Source organism: Hemiscyllium ocellatum, chromosome 12 (assembly GCF_020745735.1).
Source record: "Hemiscyllium ocellatum isolate sHemOce1 chromosome 12, sHemOce1.pat.X.cur, whole genome shotgun sequence".
Classification (NCBI taxonomy): Eukaryota; Metazoa; Chordata; class Chondrichthyes; order Orectolobiformes; family Hemiscylliidae; genus Hemiscyllium; species Hemiscyllium ocellatum.
In genome coordinates this window covers 72,254,093-72,274,000 of record NC_083412.1, presented here as the reverse complement: position 1 = coordinate 72,274,000, position 19,908 = coordinate 72,254,093, and the positions used below count along the sequence as shown (strand labels likewise).

The 19,908-nt window shown below is 41.0% G+C and overlaps 2 protein-coding genes across 4 annotated transcripts in view; one reads left to right on the top strand and one right to left on the bottom strand.

Moving 5' to 3' along the window:
- The window catches only part of cmss1 (cms1 ribosomal small subunit homolog), a 366,499-nt gene that overhangs the window by 154,646 nt on the left and 191,945 nt on the right, over window positions 1–19,908 (top strand). Inside the window, exon 1 of one of the 3 annotated variants that reach the window (XM_060833693.1) lies at window positions 12,294–12,457. The exons of the other annotated variants lie outside the window; for them this stretch is intronic. Within the exon in view, the coding sequence (XP_060689676.1) occupies window positions 12,430–12,457 (28 nt within the window). The 5' untranslated portion in view covers window positions 12,294–12,429. Of the gene's footprint in view, window positions 1–12,293; window positions 12,458–19,908 lie in introns of those variants that run through there. 3 annotated transcript variants of the gene reach the window in all.
- filip1l (filamin A interacting protein 1-like) overlaps window positions 1–19,908 on the bottom strand; it is a 147,900-nt gene that overhangs the window by 95,663 nt on the left and 32,329 nt on the right. The gene's annotated exons all lie outside the window — the stretch shown is intronic.

Here is a 19,908-nt window from a genome sequence, read left to right as displayed (position 1 = left end):
TATTTCAGGGGACCTCTCTACTCATTGTCCTGATTAAGTTCACGGATCATCAATGGTCAAATTCTTCAATCTATCACCACTCGCAGCTGATGAAATACAAGAGATTAGGGTTAAGGAGGAAGAGACAGCAAGGAGTTTACAAGAGGATGATGGACATAACAAAAATGCTGAAATTAGTTTGTAAGAAAGAGAAATCATTCAGAAGACATAATGATGACTATTGAGAGATTGGATACTCAGAATTGCAATAAAAGTATATTGAAACTATCTTCACATTGTAACCTTTTGCAATTTTCAATACATTCCTATCAATCAGAATAAGTGGAATAATTATCTTTTCTGAGCAGTTACATAGCTTCAGCTAGGCAAGGGTAAAATGTGAAAGAGAAAGCATATTTGTACAATAACCTCTTAACTATTTCATGTTTCAGATTACATAACCTCTCTGTTATACTTCAGGGACTCCTTAGAAGTGATATGATGCAGCTCAATGTATTTCTGTAGTGAAGTACTTAAAGCAAACAAAAACAGATGTTTCCTGTGATGGACATAATTTAATATCATGCCATGCTTGTGTTGTGAAATGCCGGAGTATATATTTTTGCTTGATTCCATGAAATTCTATATAAGGTCACATTTTCAAAAACTAGGCTTTCACTTCAAAGTTATAATCTGTGGTCCATTTGTCGGAGCATTCCGTAACTACTATGTAAACTTATTGCAATATTGTGCAATTAGAATGGGAAGAAATAAGAAACTTACATAATTAGAATGGAATTTAGTTTTGACTTTTTATCACACAACTAAACCAGAGCAGTAGTGTACTAGCCAAGATTTTATGAAGTTTAGAAATTTGCTGGTCTCTGACCAACAAGAAAAAGATTTGAATATAAATGTGCCATAACTTTTAATTTGCTTATAAACTGTTTCAGCATATTTATACTGCAAAAACATTTCCTTTTGCGAAGACAATGGAAAGTTTGCCAATTTTTCTGTGGTTGTTGATGTCACTGTAGCTGCACACATACATGGATGAATGGAAATATGTGTGTTGCATATGAGATGACCCAACTGCCCAAATTGTGATTTGTTTCATATTATGATACTCTGTTGAGACCACAGTTAAGAATTGATAGCATAGCAGCTGGTGTTTTCAATCATTTACAGGGTTCAAACCAAGAAGTCTTTTAGCTGCACGAACAGAGTCATTATCATGAAGGGCTTATGCTCGAAACGTCGAATTCTCTATTCCTGAGATGCTGCCTAACCTGCTGTGCTTTGACCAGCAACACATTTGCAATCATGAAGGCCCCACCTTGTCAACCTTGCCCCTCAACCTGAGGACCACCATGCCTCCGTAACTCACCACCAGTTGTCTCTTTCCTTTATGAGACAGCATATCCATGATCCACTGGGACTATAGCAACTTTATCTTTACCGATCGCTTGCATGTTTGCTATTAGATCATCTATTCTGATAGATATTTTAATTACTAAACAAATTCAAGAGACTACAAACAGAGTTGAGCGAACTGTTCTTTAAAAGGAAATTTGTACATCTCAATATCTCAGCATCAAAGCCTCTAGTAAGATAAAGAAAATCTATTGAAATATGGCATCCATACATTGTACAGTCTTGTCTACTCGTCAACTTCCATTGGCTCCTGGTCTTGCAACACCTCAATTTAAAATTTCTTGGGATATTTAAGGGATCAGATAGCATCTATTGTGAGCAAGAACAAAGGACAAAGTCCATGGAGGGGAGGGAAGGAGAGTGGAATGACAAGATTTTCTGGTATTGGAGAAAGTAAGAAGAAATATGTGCCAGAGGAGGTGTGAATGGCTGAATTACAGCCAACCAAATGAGAGTTTAAAAAAAACCAAACTACCTACAAAAAAGAAAACCCTGAATGTAGAGGTTATGATGTAAAATTTTGAACTCCAGGCTGTAGACGATCAAGTGAGACACCAAAAATGAGATGTTGTTTCTCAAGCTTCTGTCGAGGTTCTTTGAAACAGTTTATCAGGCCAAAGGATGAAAGGTCAGAGTGTGGGAGTAAGGTGAAGAATTGTACTACTAAGTGACAAACAGCACCGAGGCATGCTTGTGGTCTGTATCATACAGCGCTGACCAAGTGTACCTTTGGTCTTCCCAATGTAGAAGACAGTGAGCAGTAAATACAATGTACTAATTGAAAGAGATGCAAGTAAATTGGTGTCTCACTTGCAAGGAGTGCTTGGAGTGGGGGAAGGAAGGAAGGAAAGGTTTTTCATCCCCTGTGCTTGGGTGGATGGATGCCGAGGTAAAGGAGTTGGATGTTGGATGTGGCTGAGGAGTGTCACAGAGGGAACAGCACCTTTAGCATGCACCAAAGGGATCAAGGGAGCAAGAGGTGGATTTCAAGGGTAAGAGGAGCTAGGGTGTTGTAGAGAGGCACGTGGTGAGAAATTTTAGATTTTTACTTCTGTCACTTGCTTTTTCTGCCACTCGCTCAAAGCCTACACTGTTTATACTTTTTACAGTTCTCCAACAAAGTGAAATATTGGTTAGAATGTTATAGAGGCCTAAACACCATGGTGTATGGCAAGATTTATGGCAGAATCATGTGAAAAGTCTGAAGCCCATCTCAATGTCGAGAGCAATGCACTGCATCTTTTGTGCATCTGCTGAGCGTCATGGTAAGCACCTCACTCGGCAGTGGCGAGTAGCCAGTTAAAGAGAAATATGGCTTGTAAAATTTCTTATTAACTATACATCTTGCCTTGTTAATATGTAGTTTCCTATATTACCAAATATGTCGAATAAAGACCAAGATACAAGGAGAATTGAAGTCAAAGTGGGTAACCAGTGAATTCAGCTCAGCGCTGCCTTGAGGAGCCTCCAAGTTGCTCTGCACCAAACAGTATCTCAAGGCATGATCCACGGACACTGGCATCTGAGATTTGCTGAGGCTTCTTGTGGGACTTCTCCAATCCATTTGCAGTATTGCAGGGTGCACCAGCAGCTCGCATCGAAATGCTGCAGCAGGAACTGTGTGCACAGGAACAGCTCACAATAGGACCAGGCTGTATCTCAGCACTGCTTGCTTGTTGCTGTCTTAGTGCTTGCTCATTAATACCTACTTGCATTTTCACAGCATCACTGCCCTGTCTTACCTTGCCAATTGCTACAGTCACACAACCAGGCAGCTTGCATTGCTGGTCAGCAGTGCTCAGTCAAGGGGTGGATATCCCTCCCGTAAGATATGGAGGTGCTGGTGTTGAACTGAGGTGGACAAAGTCAAAAATCACATGACACCGGGTTATAGTCAAACAGGTTTACTTGAAGCCACAAGCTTTCAGAGCCCTGGTCCTTTTACAATTAGCTAGCTATGATTTTTGACATCTTCCTGTATGGCACTGCGCTACATTAATCTCACACTTTACACCATGTATCGGGGCAACTTACAGAGAGTACATACTGCAAGCAGCAGATCTATCTCATGGTCTTAACAAAGCAGTCTTTGGCAAAATCCATGGAGGCATCCATCAGTCAGTCAGTGGAAGCTTCCCATACATCTGTAGGGGTCTGGCTTCAGGCAGGCTTTTGGTTGGAGGGCTATTCTTCAGATAGCTTATGCTTCTGCAGATCAGGGAGTTGGTCAAGGTCAGTCCTGTGGCTCCACAGTGACTAGTCCGGTGGGGTGTGGGTGTGGTTTGGGCTGACATGGTCAAGGAGATGTACAGGCATCAGTCAGGTGCCTGAGCACTTCCTGTCTGAGGCTGTCCTGTTAGGTCGTTCCAGGGAGTAGACCACGGTCAATTGGCGAGGCCTTTCCAAGGAACGAAGGGGAAATGGTAGGCCAAGTGGGGCTGTTGCCATGGGAATGAGATTCAAGAACTTATTTGTGGGATTTGGGGACTGCAGGCTGGGAGACCAGGCAAGTTGACAGTTGTGAAGGGGAGGTGATATTTCGAAGGGGGAATACAGCATGGATGGGAATGCTGTATTGGGGGAGGGGATTTGTCCACTGTCAGGATAATCCTGGCTTCAAGAGAAGGGACAGTGCTGCATGACCACACCTGATGTGATTACCTCATATGACAAGAGCTGCGGATGAATGGTAGTCAGGTGTGGACTCATATAGATGTGTTGGGTGGGGCCCTTGGAAGGTGTGAAGGCAATGGGGTTCGCTTAAAGGGCTTCAAAGAAGGGAACCTGCATGTTCAGGGCCTCACCAACACCAAGAGGAAAAGGCTGAAATCCACGTTCACTGTTGCCTTACATCATGCTAGAAATTGAAAGAAAATGGCTGTAACGACACTTAGAGAAGGTGGAACAATTACCTCGACCTATGAGGGAGGGACTCCAAGACATCCGCCTTCCCCCCCATTGTGAGAACTTTTTGAGAGCAAGAAGATTGTTGTTCTGTAAAGGACACAGACCATTGAGCCCCCTAATCCCTTGTGCTCCCTGTGTGCTGTATACTTCTCTGCCCCATACATTGCTGATCTCATTCACACCATCATTTATGAAGACTGAAGCCAGGGAACGAATAGAGATGTTTGACCATCAGGGTCGATAGTGTCAGCAGAACCCATTACTGGATAGACACCTTGTTCATCTTGCTTCCAGATGCTGCAGCAGGCTCTCAACATAGACATTGATCTATTGTTCATCCTGTATGGGCATCATGCTGGCACAGTTAAATATGTGATGACTAAGATACTCAAACAATCAAATTAGTGCAAAACCAATCAAACGTATACAAGCTTGAAACTTTCTGTACAGTACACTGCCACCTATGCAACCAAAGTGCCCTCAAAGGTTTTTTTTATCTTTCCCTCAGATTTCCTTCGAAAGCAGCTGTGGTTCCACAGCTGAGATGAAGGGGCCCTGCTCAGCAGTGGAGCTCATTGGTCCTGGAGATTTAATCTGGATATCCTGTGGGCATTCATGTCCTGAGGACTCTTACCTGCTTGAGGGTCTTGTAGCCAGAGGTGTTGACCCCACTTGGCTTGAATCTCCAAAGGTCAGAGGGGGCCAGATAGGGCCGAGTGGTAGAACCACTGGAGTATTCTAAGACGGGACTTCTGAAGAAAGTTCCTTCTTTCTCTGGGTGCCTCCTGGAATTGCCCCATCTTCTTGTGAGGTAGAAGCATAAGAAGTGTGCTACAGGTTACCTGTGCATTTGTCGCCATGCCTTCATCTTGAGACGCAATGGCTGAAGCATTGAGGTGTGGTGTGCACGCCTCTCCAGCAGATCAAAGGTTGCTGGAAATGGCTCTGCATAGCAGTCACCAACCTGGCAACAAAGGCAGCCTGACAATCATGTGCTCTAGACATTTGCATCCCTATAATATAGCTGCATTCCTATAGTGCTTGGGCTCTGAGGACCATTGCCACCTTTAATTTTCCCTGTGCATGTGGATGATGTCCTACTGCTGACATTATTGCTTGCTGCTTAAAACCTGCTTCTTTGACCAAACTTTGATCATCTATGTTAATGTCTTGTTACATGACTCAGTGACAAATTTTGTTTGATAACATTCCTGTGAAACACCTGGAGGCTTTTACAAAGGTAAAGCTGCAAAATAAGTATAATTGTCATAAAGAATGAGAATAAAGTGGCCGAGAGGAGAAATAGTTTAAGGCATATGAGTCAGTGTTCGTGGCGAAGTGAATGATGACCTTGTATTCACAGCAATGAAGGGTGAAGGAGAATCAGGAATGCAGAAGAGGTAGATGAGAAGGGCACCTGGAGGCGGTGTTATGCAAGGTCAATTCCTTTAATATGGCATCACGAATTGCATGACTGCTCATCCTGGATGCACTTTTCACAAAGTTGCATGTCTTCATGTTTGGGCTCAGCACAGGATACTGAGTGAGCCTCAAACAAGTATTACGCTCTCATCGACATATGCACCTAAAAACTGTTTAAAGCATCCTTACTCAATGTGACAATGTGGGCGGCACGGCCTCACAGCGCCAGAGACGCGGGTTCAATTCCCGCCTCAGGTGACTGACTGTGTGGAGTTTGCATGTTCTCCCCATGTCTGCGTGGGTTTCCTCCGGGTGCTCCGGTTTCCTCCCACAGTCCAAAGATGTGCGGGTCAGGTGAATTGGCCATGCTAAATTGCCTGTAGTGTTAGGTAAGGGGAAAATGTAGTGGTATGGGTGGGTTGCGCTTCGGCGGGTCGGTGTGGACTTGTTGGGCCGAAGGGTCTGTTTCCACACTGTAAGTAATCTAATGATGCACTTTCTGCTGGAGATTTTGAGACCTTGGCAACCTAAGTGGTGTCCAATAAAGGGACTGTTGTGATGTGTTAGGATAATTTTACCCCCAAAAAATGTTAATTGGTGGTTTTATGGTTTGGTTGCCAACTGTAATAGCCCTTGAATATTTCACAGCAATTAGAATAAATTGTTATCACTTAACAAGCATGTTCCACAGCTGCGGAAGATTTCTCCTATTTTGAGGTAATAAGTGTTAATCATTTTCATTGACTTTGCTTTATCCAGGCTCTTGCAGATAAATTTCATTGGTTGTGGGACCTCAAATATTAAAATATAGTTAGACCAGTTGGAAATGAAAGCAGGAAGCACCTTTTTAACACAAAAGGATAATCCGAATCTAGGATTCCATTCCCCCTACCAGCCAAACACTGTGGGTGCTTGGCTAACTTAAAATTGAGCTTGGTAGATTTTTGATAAGCTAATGGTATTAGATAATTAGATAAAATTAAATAAAGGAAAATGGGATATAATAATAACAATGGTGTAACAGGATGGTGAAATCATCTCAAAGGTACTGAGTAGTCTAGTTGTGTTGCTATGTATTAGTGAAACAGAACATATGAAAACATACAACATTGCAGAGAAGCTGGGAACTGGATTCTCATTTTTCCTGACATATATTAGTAGTCTGGATCTTCATGTACAGGAACCAATTTCAAATTTCCATAGATGATGCGAAATTTGGAAGAACTACAAATTCAGGAGGATAGTGTAGAACTCCAAAAAGACATTGACAATTTGGTGGAGTGAGCACAAATGACAAATGAGATTCAATGCAGAGAAGTGTGAGGTGTTGCAATTTGTTCAGAAGAACATTGAAAGACAATTTAAAATAGTGTGTACAATTCTAAGAGGGGTGCAGGACAGAGGCAGGTTGTATATGTGCACAGATAATTGAAAGTGGCAGGACAGACAGAAAGAATTGTTAATAAAGGATGCAGTGTTCTCAGCTTTATTAATAGTGACATAAAATACAAGAATAAGGAGGTGATGTTGAACTTGTGCAAGACCCCGTTGTTAGACCATATTTGGAATATTGTGTACAGTTATGGATGCGACATTATAGGAAAGATGTGGATGTATTGGAGAGAGTGCTGAAGCGATTTAGAAGAATGGTTCCAGAAATGAGAAACTTCAGTTCTGAGGGTAAACTGAAGAAGTTGGGACTGTTCTCCTTAGAGAAAAGAAGGTTGAGAGGAGGATTGATAGATATTTTAAATCTTGTGAGAAGGCTGAAGAGAGTAAAAGCTGTTCCTGTTCAGATAAGAAACAAGAAGGTGAGGTTATGGATTCAGTGATGTGCAAAAGAAGCAAGAGTGACATGAGAAAAATGTTTTTACATACAGTGAATTGAATTTATTGTCATGTGTACCGAGGCACAGTGAAAAGCTTTGTCTTCCAAGCAATATAGGCAGATCACAGAGTTAAGTACCATAGATAAGTAAATAATAGATAAACAGTGGCAAAAAGAAAAACACAGGTACAAGCGAACGTTAAGAGTTTGTGAGTCCATTCAGTATTCGAACAACAATAGGGTATAAACTGTTTTTAAAACGGGTGGTACGTGTGTTCTCGCTTCTGTACCTTCTCCCCGATGGTAGAGGTTGTAGAAAACATTGCCAGGGTAGGATGGATCTTTGAGAACATTAGCAGCCTTTCCTTGACAGTGGGCCTGATAGGTGGATTCTATAGATGGGAGGTTGGCCTTTGTGATTGTCCGGGCCAAGTTCACCACTCTCTGTAACCATCTCCGATCTTGAATGATACAGTTGCCATACCAGGTAGTGATACATTCAGATAGAATGCCCTGGATGGCACATCTATAAACGTTTGGCAAGGGTATTCACCGTCATGCCAAATTTCCTCAGCTGCCTGAGGAAGAAGAAATGTTGTTGGGCCTTTGTAACCAGTGCGTCCACATAAAGATTCTAAGAAAGCTTGTTTTGGATGACCACTCCCAGGAGTTTGACGGTCTCCACTTGTTCCACCTCCATGCTGTTAATGTGAAGCGAGGCATGAGTAACATCCCGCCGAAAGTCAATAATGAGTTCTTTGGTTTTGCTGGCATTGAGAGCTAGGTTGTTCTCAGTGCACCATTTTTCCAGGTCTTCCACTTCCTCTCTGTAATCTGTGTCGTTGCCATCTGAGATTTGACCGACTATGGTGGTGTCATCAGCGAACTTGTAAATGGCATTCATCTGGTATTTGGTGATACAGTCTTGCGTATGCAGTGAATACAGTAGGGGGCTGAGTGCCCTTGGGGGGGGCTCCAGTGTTGAGTGTTACTGAGGATGAAATATTGTCTCCAGTCTTCATTGATTGTGGCCTGTGGGTCAGGAAACCGAGGATCCAGTTGCAGAGAGTGGGGCTTAGTCCGAGATCACTAAGTTTAGTAATCAGTCTCGAGGGGATAATAGTGTTGAAGACTAAACTGTAGTCAATGAGTACGATTCTTATGTAGCTGTTCTTGGTGTCAAGATATTATGGGGATGAGTCAAGGGCAAGTGAAATGGCATCTGACGTGGATCTGTTGGTCCGATAGGCAAATTGCATGGTCAAGAGTAATGGGGAGGTTGGAGATGATTAATGCCATGACAGCCTTTCAAAGCACTTCATGACCACCGAAGTTAGGGCCACTGGATGGTAGTCATTGAGGCATGCTGCATGAGCCTTCTTAGGCACAGGGATGATGCTGGCCCTCTTGAAACAGGCAGGGACAGTGGCCTGCTGCAGGGAGAGGTTGAAGATGTCCAAGAAGACCTCTGCCAGTTGATCTGTGCATGCTCTGAGTGCAAGGCCTGGTACTCCGTCTGGTCCTGTTGCTTTCCTTGGATTCACACTAAGGAACACTGATCTGACTTCTGATGCAGGGCTTGTCAGAATAAGTGTTACCTCTGCCAAAATTCTGTTCAAAGTGAGCATTGAAGGCGATGAGATGGTCTGGAAGAGATGTGTCATTGTCTGCTATCTTGCATGTCTCTTTTTAGAACCTGTGATATCATTCAGTCCTTGCCATAGTCGGTGGGTGTCTGTCTGGGTCTCTAGTTTGAATCGGTATTGGTCCTTGGTGTCTTAATGGCTCTGCAAAACTCATACTTGAAATCCTTATATTTGAGTGGGTCTCCTGCTCTGAAGGCCTCATGCCTGATTTTTAGCAGGCTCTGTATGTCCTGATTCATCCAGAGTTTCCTATTGGAAACCCCTCCACCCTTTTTCTTACCCGAGGATGCTGTATGGTCCATACAATGGATTGAAAAACCATCAGTCTGAAGTATGCAGTTGGGAATGGATGGGTTGAGCTAGGTTTCTATGAAGCAGAGTGCACAGCTGTCCCTCAGTTCACGCTGGAAGCTGAACCATGATCTGAGTTCGTCCATCTTATCCTCCAGAGATTGTACACTTGCTAGGAGTAAGCTAGGAAGGGGGGTCTTGAAATCACTTAGTCTCAGTCTTACTAGCAGGCCAGCATGCTTACCTGGCTTTTTCGCAGGTTTCTTACGTTTGAGTAGTCCGGTGGTCTGGTGGAGTGGATTGTGACTGCTTCCAGTTAAGTGATCCTTCCTAGGACCATGTGGAGCAGGCAGATTGCAGTTTAATGTATGTTTGTAGAGGGTCTGCTTAGGACCCAGTGTAGCAGGAAGTTAACATATGGAAAGAACTGTCTGAGAATGTGATTGAGGCAGGTTCAGATGACACATTCAAGAGGGCATTGGAACATTATTTGGATAGATGTAGTGTGCACGTGTATGGGGATATAGCAGGAGATTGGTACTGGGTAATAATGTTCATTTGAAGACCCTGTGCAGGCATGATGGACTAAACAGCCAGCTCCTGCGCCGTACCGATTCTGTAATTTTCTTAACCAAAAGTCCTACTGTCACTTATAAATCACCGTGAATTGGAAATTGCTGACCATAAAGGCAATAGTGTAGTAGCACTCATTATGTGTTGTTGCACCCTTTGTGTTCTTAACTCAACCACGAGCATCCTGCTCCACCATTATCCCTTGCTGTTACATAATATTAAATGAAAATACTGACTTTTTGATCCACATAACTTTGATTCAAATACAGTTGACTTCTGTTTTTTTTTCACGTGTTACGAACATTATATATGGCCAGCTTCACATTTTCACCTAATAAACTAAAGAAGGACTTGCATACATATAGGACCTTTGATAACCATAAGAATACTCTAAAGCACTTCTACTGCAAATTAAGTACTGTTAATGGGGAGTCCTAATAATGTAGGCAACATTGACAATGAATTTGTACACAAGTCTCAAATATAGCAATTGGATAATGACCAGATGATGTGTTTGTGTGACGTGTTTCTCCACTTTTTCTTGGGTGTCCTTCAAATCTGTAGTTTTGCTCAAGTTTTTTGTACCCCGTACAAAATTAATTCTTTCACGGTTTAGTACCAATTATATTAATTTCTTCTGTGAAATGCCTTTAGAAGTTTTACTATATTAAAGGTGCTTCATAAATGCAAATTGCAGTAGTTGCATTTTGTTCATTTGTTTTAAGTAAAACTCATAATTCTCACAAGCTGCAGGAAAACTTTCTTTCATTTACTTTGCTGGCTACACTAAATAATTCTGTTTTTTTCTACAAATCTGATCAGAGCAGACAGCAATGGAACTACTAAGACTTACTGGATGGGATACTTGTGGTCTGTTGTTGTTGAAGTGCGGTCAGTTAGCCCCGTCATGACCCAGGAGCTATCACCTCATTACTCCCTAATGAAGTGCTGAGTGATAATATTAGAATGGCAGGCAATGAGATCAGAAATAGTTGCCCTAGTGTCCTGAGGAATAAAAGTACAGCTCTCCATCTCTGATGAATTTACTTTAGGAATAGCCTGAACATTAAATGTACACATTGTATGGCTTTTAAACATAAAGAGCTAGGCATTTATCATTTAGTGAAAACAGGAAAAGGTACTCCTCAGCGCAATTAATAAAAGTTGAATGAAACTGTAGGAATGTATAGCGCTGAAATGTATGATATAAGATTTTAGCAGTCAAACACAATGGGTCTCCTAAGACAATTTTTAATGTGTTTTCATACACTGACTTGTTACTTTCTTGGCAAAATTAAGGTAAATCTTCTTAATCCAGCAATGAATGTGCAATGTTGGCTCGCAGTCGTTGAACAGTTCAGATAATCATGTTTTTTATTGATTTAATTTTGGTCAATGTCCTTAGGTTATAAGGCAAGTTAGATTAGAATAGAACAGTAATTTATTGTCACTACTATTTATGAAAATATAATGAAAATTGTATGTCATCATAATCTGGTGCCATTTTCATTACAGAAATTATAAAAATAAATAATTGAGGCAAAGTTAAGACAAAGTTAATCTTTTATTCCCTTCCTGGCTCCTGGGTTTCTGAAGTGACTACAGGACATTACCACCATTGAAGCCGTCCCTCAGGCAACCAATGAATGTCCCTTTTCAATTGGTTGACGATGTAGGCCTTAGTGAATTTGCTTTGAAATTGAGGCCATTATAATAGAACTGCTTTTTTTGAGGAGCTGTCTGGCTACATCTGATCAATGAGAATGGAACCGTATGAATGCAATTCTATCCAGCGAAATGATGGTGGAGATCTTTTGGCGAGAGATGGTGAGGTCAGCTGTGTCAAAGGTTGGAAACAATTCTAGAAGGGCAAAAAATGGAGTGTTGTTTGTGATATTCAGAAGCAGTATGGACAAGATCCTGAGACATGAGGTAAATACAGGAACAGAAGACATCTAAATATTTATGGAAGACTGATAAACGGGAATTCATTTTTCATGTATTAAGCAGTCAGTGGTTCTTAATTATGCAGGAAACAAAGCATCAGTTGTACAAAAGTCAAACGGAATGTGTCTTATGACATCCTCTGTGGTTTGTGGAATCTCAAAAATTTAAAACAGTGTCGCTATTTTACTGTTATCAATGCACGCCAGATGGTTGACTGGACCTAATTGAACATCTTAGTCACAAATTCCATGGTGAGGCAAGTCCGCCTCCATGGAGCAGCTCTTCCACTAGAAATGGATAATTAACCCACTTAGGGTCATCTTCTGATTGAGGTAACATTTGCTATTAATAGAGGCATCACAGGATGTGGGAACAAGACCAAGGCCTGGAATCATTTTGGTGATGGTTTGTAGACCAAGAGGATCTGGAAGTAAGTAGGGTTTGAGGTGGATGCAGTTATTTAAAATACTTGCACTGTAATTGCCAACTGTATGTCTACGATTATAGAATAAGGGCACAGAATGTTTTAAATAATTAAAACTTGGCTTTAAGCTCAATGGTGCATCAATTGTTTGTTGGAAAACATTCCTTCGGGAACAAAATTAATCTAACTATATCAAAGCTTTGCCTTAGGATTCACATTTTTAAAGTGCCTATTAGACTTTAACAGTGAAATGAAATTTTCAGGAAGCATATTAGACAACTTAAGATTGTGTCTGGGTCTCGATTACCTATGAGTGTCTCCCAGTGCTGACTGTGGGGAAAGTTGTATGCTAGGCAGGAGAATTATGATGACATGAATGGGAGGCAAACAGAATGACAACGTGGGCTAGATTTAGTTGTCTTTGTGCTCTAAGTGTAGGGGTGAACATCTTCAGTGGTAACTCAGCTCCAATTGTCTATCACTGGGAGCTGGACAGTATTGCTGGAGACCCAGCCGTGAAGAGCTGCACTGAGATGGTTTTTTTTGGATGGAGCAGTTGTGCGGTCAACGCGATGATGAGAGGGGTTTTGGAGGCAAGTGGCTTTCATTGGTCACCTATTCCCCCCCCCCCCCCCCAATTATGCCAACAATTGCCCCAGATTGGGGAAAATAGGGATCCCCGTGATCCAGCAGACAGGCTGCCTTGAATCTCCTGTCAGGAGAGTAACTGTGTTTTTCCATTGCTAGAAAGGCAAGTAATTGGGCGGTGACAGGTTGAAGCCTTTAATTGTTTGCTCTTTGACCATGTAAAAGTCTTTATTGGTGGCAGTTTGGGAAAATCACCCATGGATTGCTCTGTGCAGAATTTATTGATGAGTTGGTTGGACATGGGAGTACCAATCCACCTGAAATTTTGCGCTTCTTTCCATCTCTATCAAGGGGAAAATCCTCCCCACTCTCTTAATGAATTTTCCATACGTTCCCAGAAATAGAACAATAATACTTTCTTAACATTATACTGAATGTACTTAAGCCAGAATGGCTTATTGTATGTCAGCAATTGGAGTGTTTTGTTCCTTTGAATTGATCACCTTAGCTCAATACTCAGAAAGCTCTTTAGGAATATCAACTTCCACCCACAGAAGTGTCTCTTTCATCATGATTCAGGAGCCACCTTATGTTGTTTAAAACACTTACTAGATCATTACTATTACTAGATCATTACTCAAGAAAGGTTCGCATTGAAGAAACAGACAAAGGACTGAGTGTGATGGGACAGGGGTGGGGACCAACAAGAAAGTGGAGTTGAAATGACAACTGATCAACCATGACTTATTGAAGGGGGAGGAGGCTTAAAGGGCCTCATGGCCTACTCCTGGTCTTATATTCCTGATTATAGCTTTGCATGGCAATGGAAGCGGGGTGGATGTCAGGTTGAGAGGGATGACATAATGAAGTAAAGAGAGATAAAGGAGAGGATGCTTGTGGAAGGTGGTGCTGATGTGGGTGAGGGAAGTTGTCAACAAAATCATAATTAATGTATAATAGACATTTTGAAATAAAACTGGCTTGTTTCCCAGCTCCGGCTAGGTAGCTTTATGGAGGAGATAGTAATCCACTGAGAAAAGCAGGAGCACATGGCTGATGTCCAAGATAAGGTAGAAGAAATGGCTGGCAGCATTGTAAATGGACTGTGCCTATGACAGTTGGCAGCAGTTGTGAAAACAGGGAGCACACCTTTGTAACATTAGTTTCATTATTTTCCATCTTAAATTAAGTTTCAAAATTAACACGAAGGCTGTAATAGCTTCAGGCAGGTGCCAACAGCACCATCTTGGTTAAGAATGACCTTGAAGATCACATGGAACACTGAACTGATGAGAGATAAATCCAAGAGGAACATACTTCTCTTGCAACTCCCTCTCCTTATTTCCTTCTTGCATGTCCCCTTCAAATCTTCTCAAATCTTCATCTATTATTTAAAGAGTTGAGGAATGTTCCATGTGTCCCAAAAAAAGGCAGGTATAACTGGGGCCCATGTGGGTACCCAGGGCAGCATGTTGACCTGAAGAAAGTGTGAAGAGTTGTAGGAGAGGTTGTTGAAAGTGAGGACAAGCTCGGCCAGGCAGAGGAGGGTGATGGGAGATGCACGTGTAAAGGGGTCATACATCTATGGTGAAGAGAAGGCAGCTGGTGCCTGCAAACTGAAATTCTGAAACTGCTGTAAAGCTTCAGAAGAATCACACATGTAAGTGGGAAGGGATTGGAAACGGTGAGAAAACAAGAAAATAATGTTCAAATTCATATTCACTTATTCATAATTGCTTTCATATTCAGTAGTATGATTATCACTGAGCGCCTGCCAATAAGTTTCTCGGTCAACAATTGCCAGAAACTCCAATGAGCATGAGCTCGAAAAGGAATATTACGGCTATTAGAGTATGTCAATGGCTTGGTAACCTGCAACGTACCTCCCCAGAATCTCTTCCCCACCTCCAAGATGCAAGTCAGGAGTGAGCAAGAATGCTTTCTAGTTGCCTGAGTGAATTAAGCTGCAACAAGCTCAACCTCATTTAATTCCGCAAAATCTCCCAGTTATAACATGGTTACCAATGTTCATTTTCTATAGGATACACTGCAGCAACCTATTGAAAAGACTTTGATGTTTCACCATATCTGAGATTTCTACCAGCTAGAATATCAGGGCAACTGGTGCATGGAACATCCACACCCTAGTCTAAGTTGTACGCTTTTCTGAATTGGCCATATATTGTCATTCCTTCATTTTCACTGATCAGTACTTAGAATTCCTTATCTAACAGCACTACTAAAATCTGGTCATATCATAGACTGCTGTACTTCGAGAAAAAGGCTTGCCATTTTATTCTCAGAGCTGTTGGGATGAGCAATTAACGTGACCCCCACATTTTAGGAACGTGTTAGAAATGTGGAATAGGTTACAATGGTACAATTGTGATCTGTTTAATGTTAAACGTGATGTAGTCTGAAGCCTCAGGGTATTCAATATTTATTTGATAATTGGTCAGGCAAGTTTGAGAATAGAAAGTGTTTGTCAGTTCCAGGCTGCAAGTTAGTAGTGCAGGATAAAAAAAATGCACCATTTCAAGATGGTTTTACATTTGTAATGAAATTATATTGGTTGTCAGAAACAAAGCAGAAATTGCTGGTGAAACTCAGCAGGTCTGTGGGAAGAAAGCAGAGCTAATGTTTTGAGTTCAGTGACTTTTCATGAGGATGGATTCTGAAGAAGAGTCACTGGACTCAAAATGGTAACTCTGCTTTCTTGTCACAGATGCTGCCAGATTTGTTGAATTTCTCCAGCAGTTTATGTTTTTGTTTCAGGTCTCCAGCATCCACAGTTCTTTGTTTTATTTTGTTGTCTGATACCTGGAATAGGTGATTGAGTCCAACAATTCTATGCTGGTGTTTATGCTCCATAACGTCTCCTCCAACTTACTATCTCTAACTCAATCAGCAAATTCTTCCATTTCTTTTTACCTCAAGCTCATCTAGTTTTCCCTTAAATGCAACTACAGCACTCACCTCAGCTAACCCTTGTACTAGCAAGTTCTATATTCCAACTAGCTAAGTAAAATGGTTTCTCCTAAATCCCATGTTGAATTTGTCAGTGACCATCTGTTATTTATGACTGTTAGTACCAGTCACATCTACAAATGGAAACATCTTATTATCCTATGTTATCAAACCATTTAATAAATATTATTGTTCTCTTATAAAGTCACTCCTCTATCTTCGCTTCTAGAGCCACAAAATATTAAGCTGTTCAATCTTTCTTGATGGATATAACTACTCTTTTGTATCATCATTCCAATAAATTACCTTTGCATATTCTTTAGTTCCTCTTTATCCTTGTTAAATATGGTGACCTCATCACTTCGCAATAATCCAAGAGTGATATAGAATTGTTCAATTGTCACAGCATAGAATGAGGCCATGAGGCCTCTGCCACTTGTACTGGCTGTCTACTAGCCTTTCTTAAACTCTGCAGTTTTCTTATCATTAGGTGCTTAGCTAATTTCTCTTTGAAAGCCACAGTTGAACCACCCTTCCAAAGAATGCATTTCAGAATCAAATGATTCCCGGTAATTAAAAAAAACATTTTCTCATAACGCTTTTATCTCTTTTGGTTTTCACCTTAACCTTGTGTCCTTTGGTTCCCAACCCCCTCATTAAGAGAAATGTTTTTCATTATCTATTCTGTCTCGAAACCCTCATTATTTTGAACACATTTGTCCAATCGTCTTGGTCTATCCTCTCTAGTGAGGATAATCCCAGTTTCTCCAAACAATCCAGGGAACTAAAATTTCTCATTCCTGGAACAGTCCTCATAAATCTTTTCTGTACCCTTTCTAAAGCCTTCACATCCACCCTAAAGTTTGGCAGTATGAATTGAATCATAGAAAGCTTAAAGCACAGGAAAAGGTCATTGTGTCTGTGCCAGTTAAGGATGAGCCACCCTGCCTAATCTCTCTTTCAGCATTTGGTCTGGAGCCTTCCTGGTTTCAATATTTGAGCTACTTTTTTTTAAATGAGTCAAGAGCTTCTGCCTCTGCCACACTCTCAGGCAGTATTTCAGGCCCTCCATCTGCCTCTGGGAAAAAATAATATTCCTAATTTCCCCGCTAATCTGTTATGACTAAATAAATGTCCCATGTCACTGGACTTCTCTGCTAATGTAAATTGGCTCTTTATAATTTAGTACATCTCATTTGAATTTCCCCTCAGCCGCTTCTGTTCCGTGACGAATAGCCTCAAGCTATCTGATCTTTCCTCATAGCTGCATTTTTACCGTCCTGGCAACATCCTTGTAAAACTTCATCTATTCTCAAGTGCAGTTACATCCTTTCTGTAATGAGGTGACTAGAACTGCACACAGTACTCAGTGATTGTAGCATCACTAATGATTTATACAGTTCCTGTATAATATATCTGTTTTTGTATTCTGTAACTCTGCCTAATGAAGAAATTTATTCCATATTCCGCCTTAACAACCGTAGCAGCCTGCTCTGCAACCTTCAGGGATCTTTGAAGATTCACTCTCAACCCCTCAGTATTCCCATAATTATTGTGTAATCTTTGCCTTGTTTGACTTCTTCATGTGCATTACCTCACTCTTCTGCTCACTGAATTTCATTTGCTACTTCCTTTTGTTCTGAAGAAGGGTCACTGGACTCAAAACATTAGCTCTGCTTTCTCTTCACAGATGCTGCCAGACGTGCTGATGTTTCCCAGAATTTTCTGTTTTTGTTTCCGGTTTCCAGCATCTGCAGTTCATTATGTTTTATTTCCATTTGCTACTTGTCTACCTGCCCAGCCATCAGGTTAGACTTCAGTTGGAGTATAATTTCAATGTGGCAAATCTTTTTCATTATTTCCCTCAAGAAATTAATGTCAGTCCTTTGTTTTATAATGTTTGAATGGCTTTGTTAACCTACATCACTACCCAGAGTGATTTACATATCTCGTTGTGCTCCTACCCCAGATTCCCCTGTTCATCCAGCCCATTTAGATGCTAACTTTCTGTGGAATATATGTTCTTGCTATTCTTGCAATCAAAATAAACTGCATTTCAGGTATCTACGCTGAGGTTCACTTGGCAGTTATAAGTCCTTTCTGGATGTTCATTAATGTGTCATTGTCTTTTGCTGTGGTCACCAATATATTACTGCATTTCTGAATGCTGTATTGATCAAAAGTTTTGAAATGGTACTTCTGATTTCAGAAACCAAAGCCCTAAATTTTGTTCCCAAGTTCGGTGTAAAAACGAGGGGAAGTTCCTGGCTTTACGTATCTGATCTTTAAAAATGGCCATTCATAGAATCCCTACAGTATGGAAACAGGCTATTAGGCCCAACAAGTCCAGACCAACCCTCTGAAGAGTAACTCATCCAGACCCATTCCCCATTACTCTACATTTACTCCTGACTAATGCACCTAGCCTACACATCCCTGAACAGTATGGGTAATTTAGCATGGCCAAATCACATAACCTGTACATCTTTGGATTGCCCCTGATTTCAGTCCACTGGATCAGGCTGGTTTGGAAATTGGACCAAGTGACCCAGGTAAATCTGAGGAGGCTTTTATTGCAAAGGCAGGTTGCCTTTGGACCCTAGCATTACTTCCTAAATCTGAAATGTAAAAAAAAATAAATTTCTCCAACCTTCATCCATCCAATGCCTCATCCCATGCTTTGTTCATGTCAACCCATGTGATATATTGCTGTTGAATATCACCCAACCCATCTCCAAGACCCTTGATGCCCAACTTAGTGCCAGCTTGTGCAATTCACAGTTCCACACCTTGCCACTTCACCTGCCATGCCACTGATAGCTGTTGATGGGTTCAATGCCTCTGGTTAAATATTGACAAGTCAAACATTTCTTTGAAAGCTCTACATTTCCAAGTTTATGAAGCTTTTAAATGCAATCTTCTCTAATATTGATAATCTCAAAAGATTCCTAACAGCTTCACCCTCCCCACCCCAAACAGAAGGAACGTGACCACACCCCCATTCCCCCTAACCCAAAAGATATCTGACTCACATCCTCAAGGTATCTGGGGTACATGGGGCATCCTGGCTCTCCAAAGGAAATGCACTAAGAACAGACTTGTCTGAGCTAGTCTCTGCCTGCAAAGTCTGGGTTCCACATGGTCAAACTACCAAAATGGAATTTAAGTGCAGGCAGCTGACCAGAAACCACTCATGCATGAAGCCTGAGCTGACTTCATTCCTGCACCAGCTAAAATGGGAAGTGCCAAATTTATGGGCACTTAATTATTTCACCTCTTTGAAGAGTTTCTTTGAATTACTGAAAATTTGGAACCAAATATTATCTGTAATCAGTAAGCAATAGTGGTGCCAGCTTCCACCCTTCTGGAATACCATTCCACTATTTGATTGTTTGAAGTAACCACTTTAAATATCTTTAGTAATACTGTTTTCTTTTCATCACCAACTTGTTATTCATTCTGCTACTGGTTATTTGACTCCATATGTTCAGATTTTAATGTGGATTTATTATGTAATCTCTTATTGAAGGCTTTTTTGGATATCTAAACACATTACATCCACTGTATTACTCATGCCTATCTTTTCTGTTGCTTTTTCAAATAACTAATTGAAAAGCATGACCTTCCCTTTTGGAAGCTCTGACTACTCTTTATCAACATATTTTCTATTTCATTCTTGAGTAAGGATTCCATTAACTTTCCTTTCACTGACAAATGGTTAATTGGTTTACATTCTATATCTTTCTTTTCATATATGCATGAATTGCTTTAATTGTCCACCAGTTCTCTGGTACTGTTGCATTTCTTTATTATCAATCTAATTGTACCTCTTCTAACTCATTAAACGTAGATAAACATGGTTTATTATCTGTTAGGATGCTTCAAAATGTGTAAAAAGGATA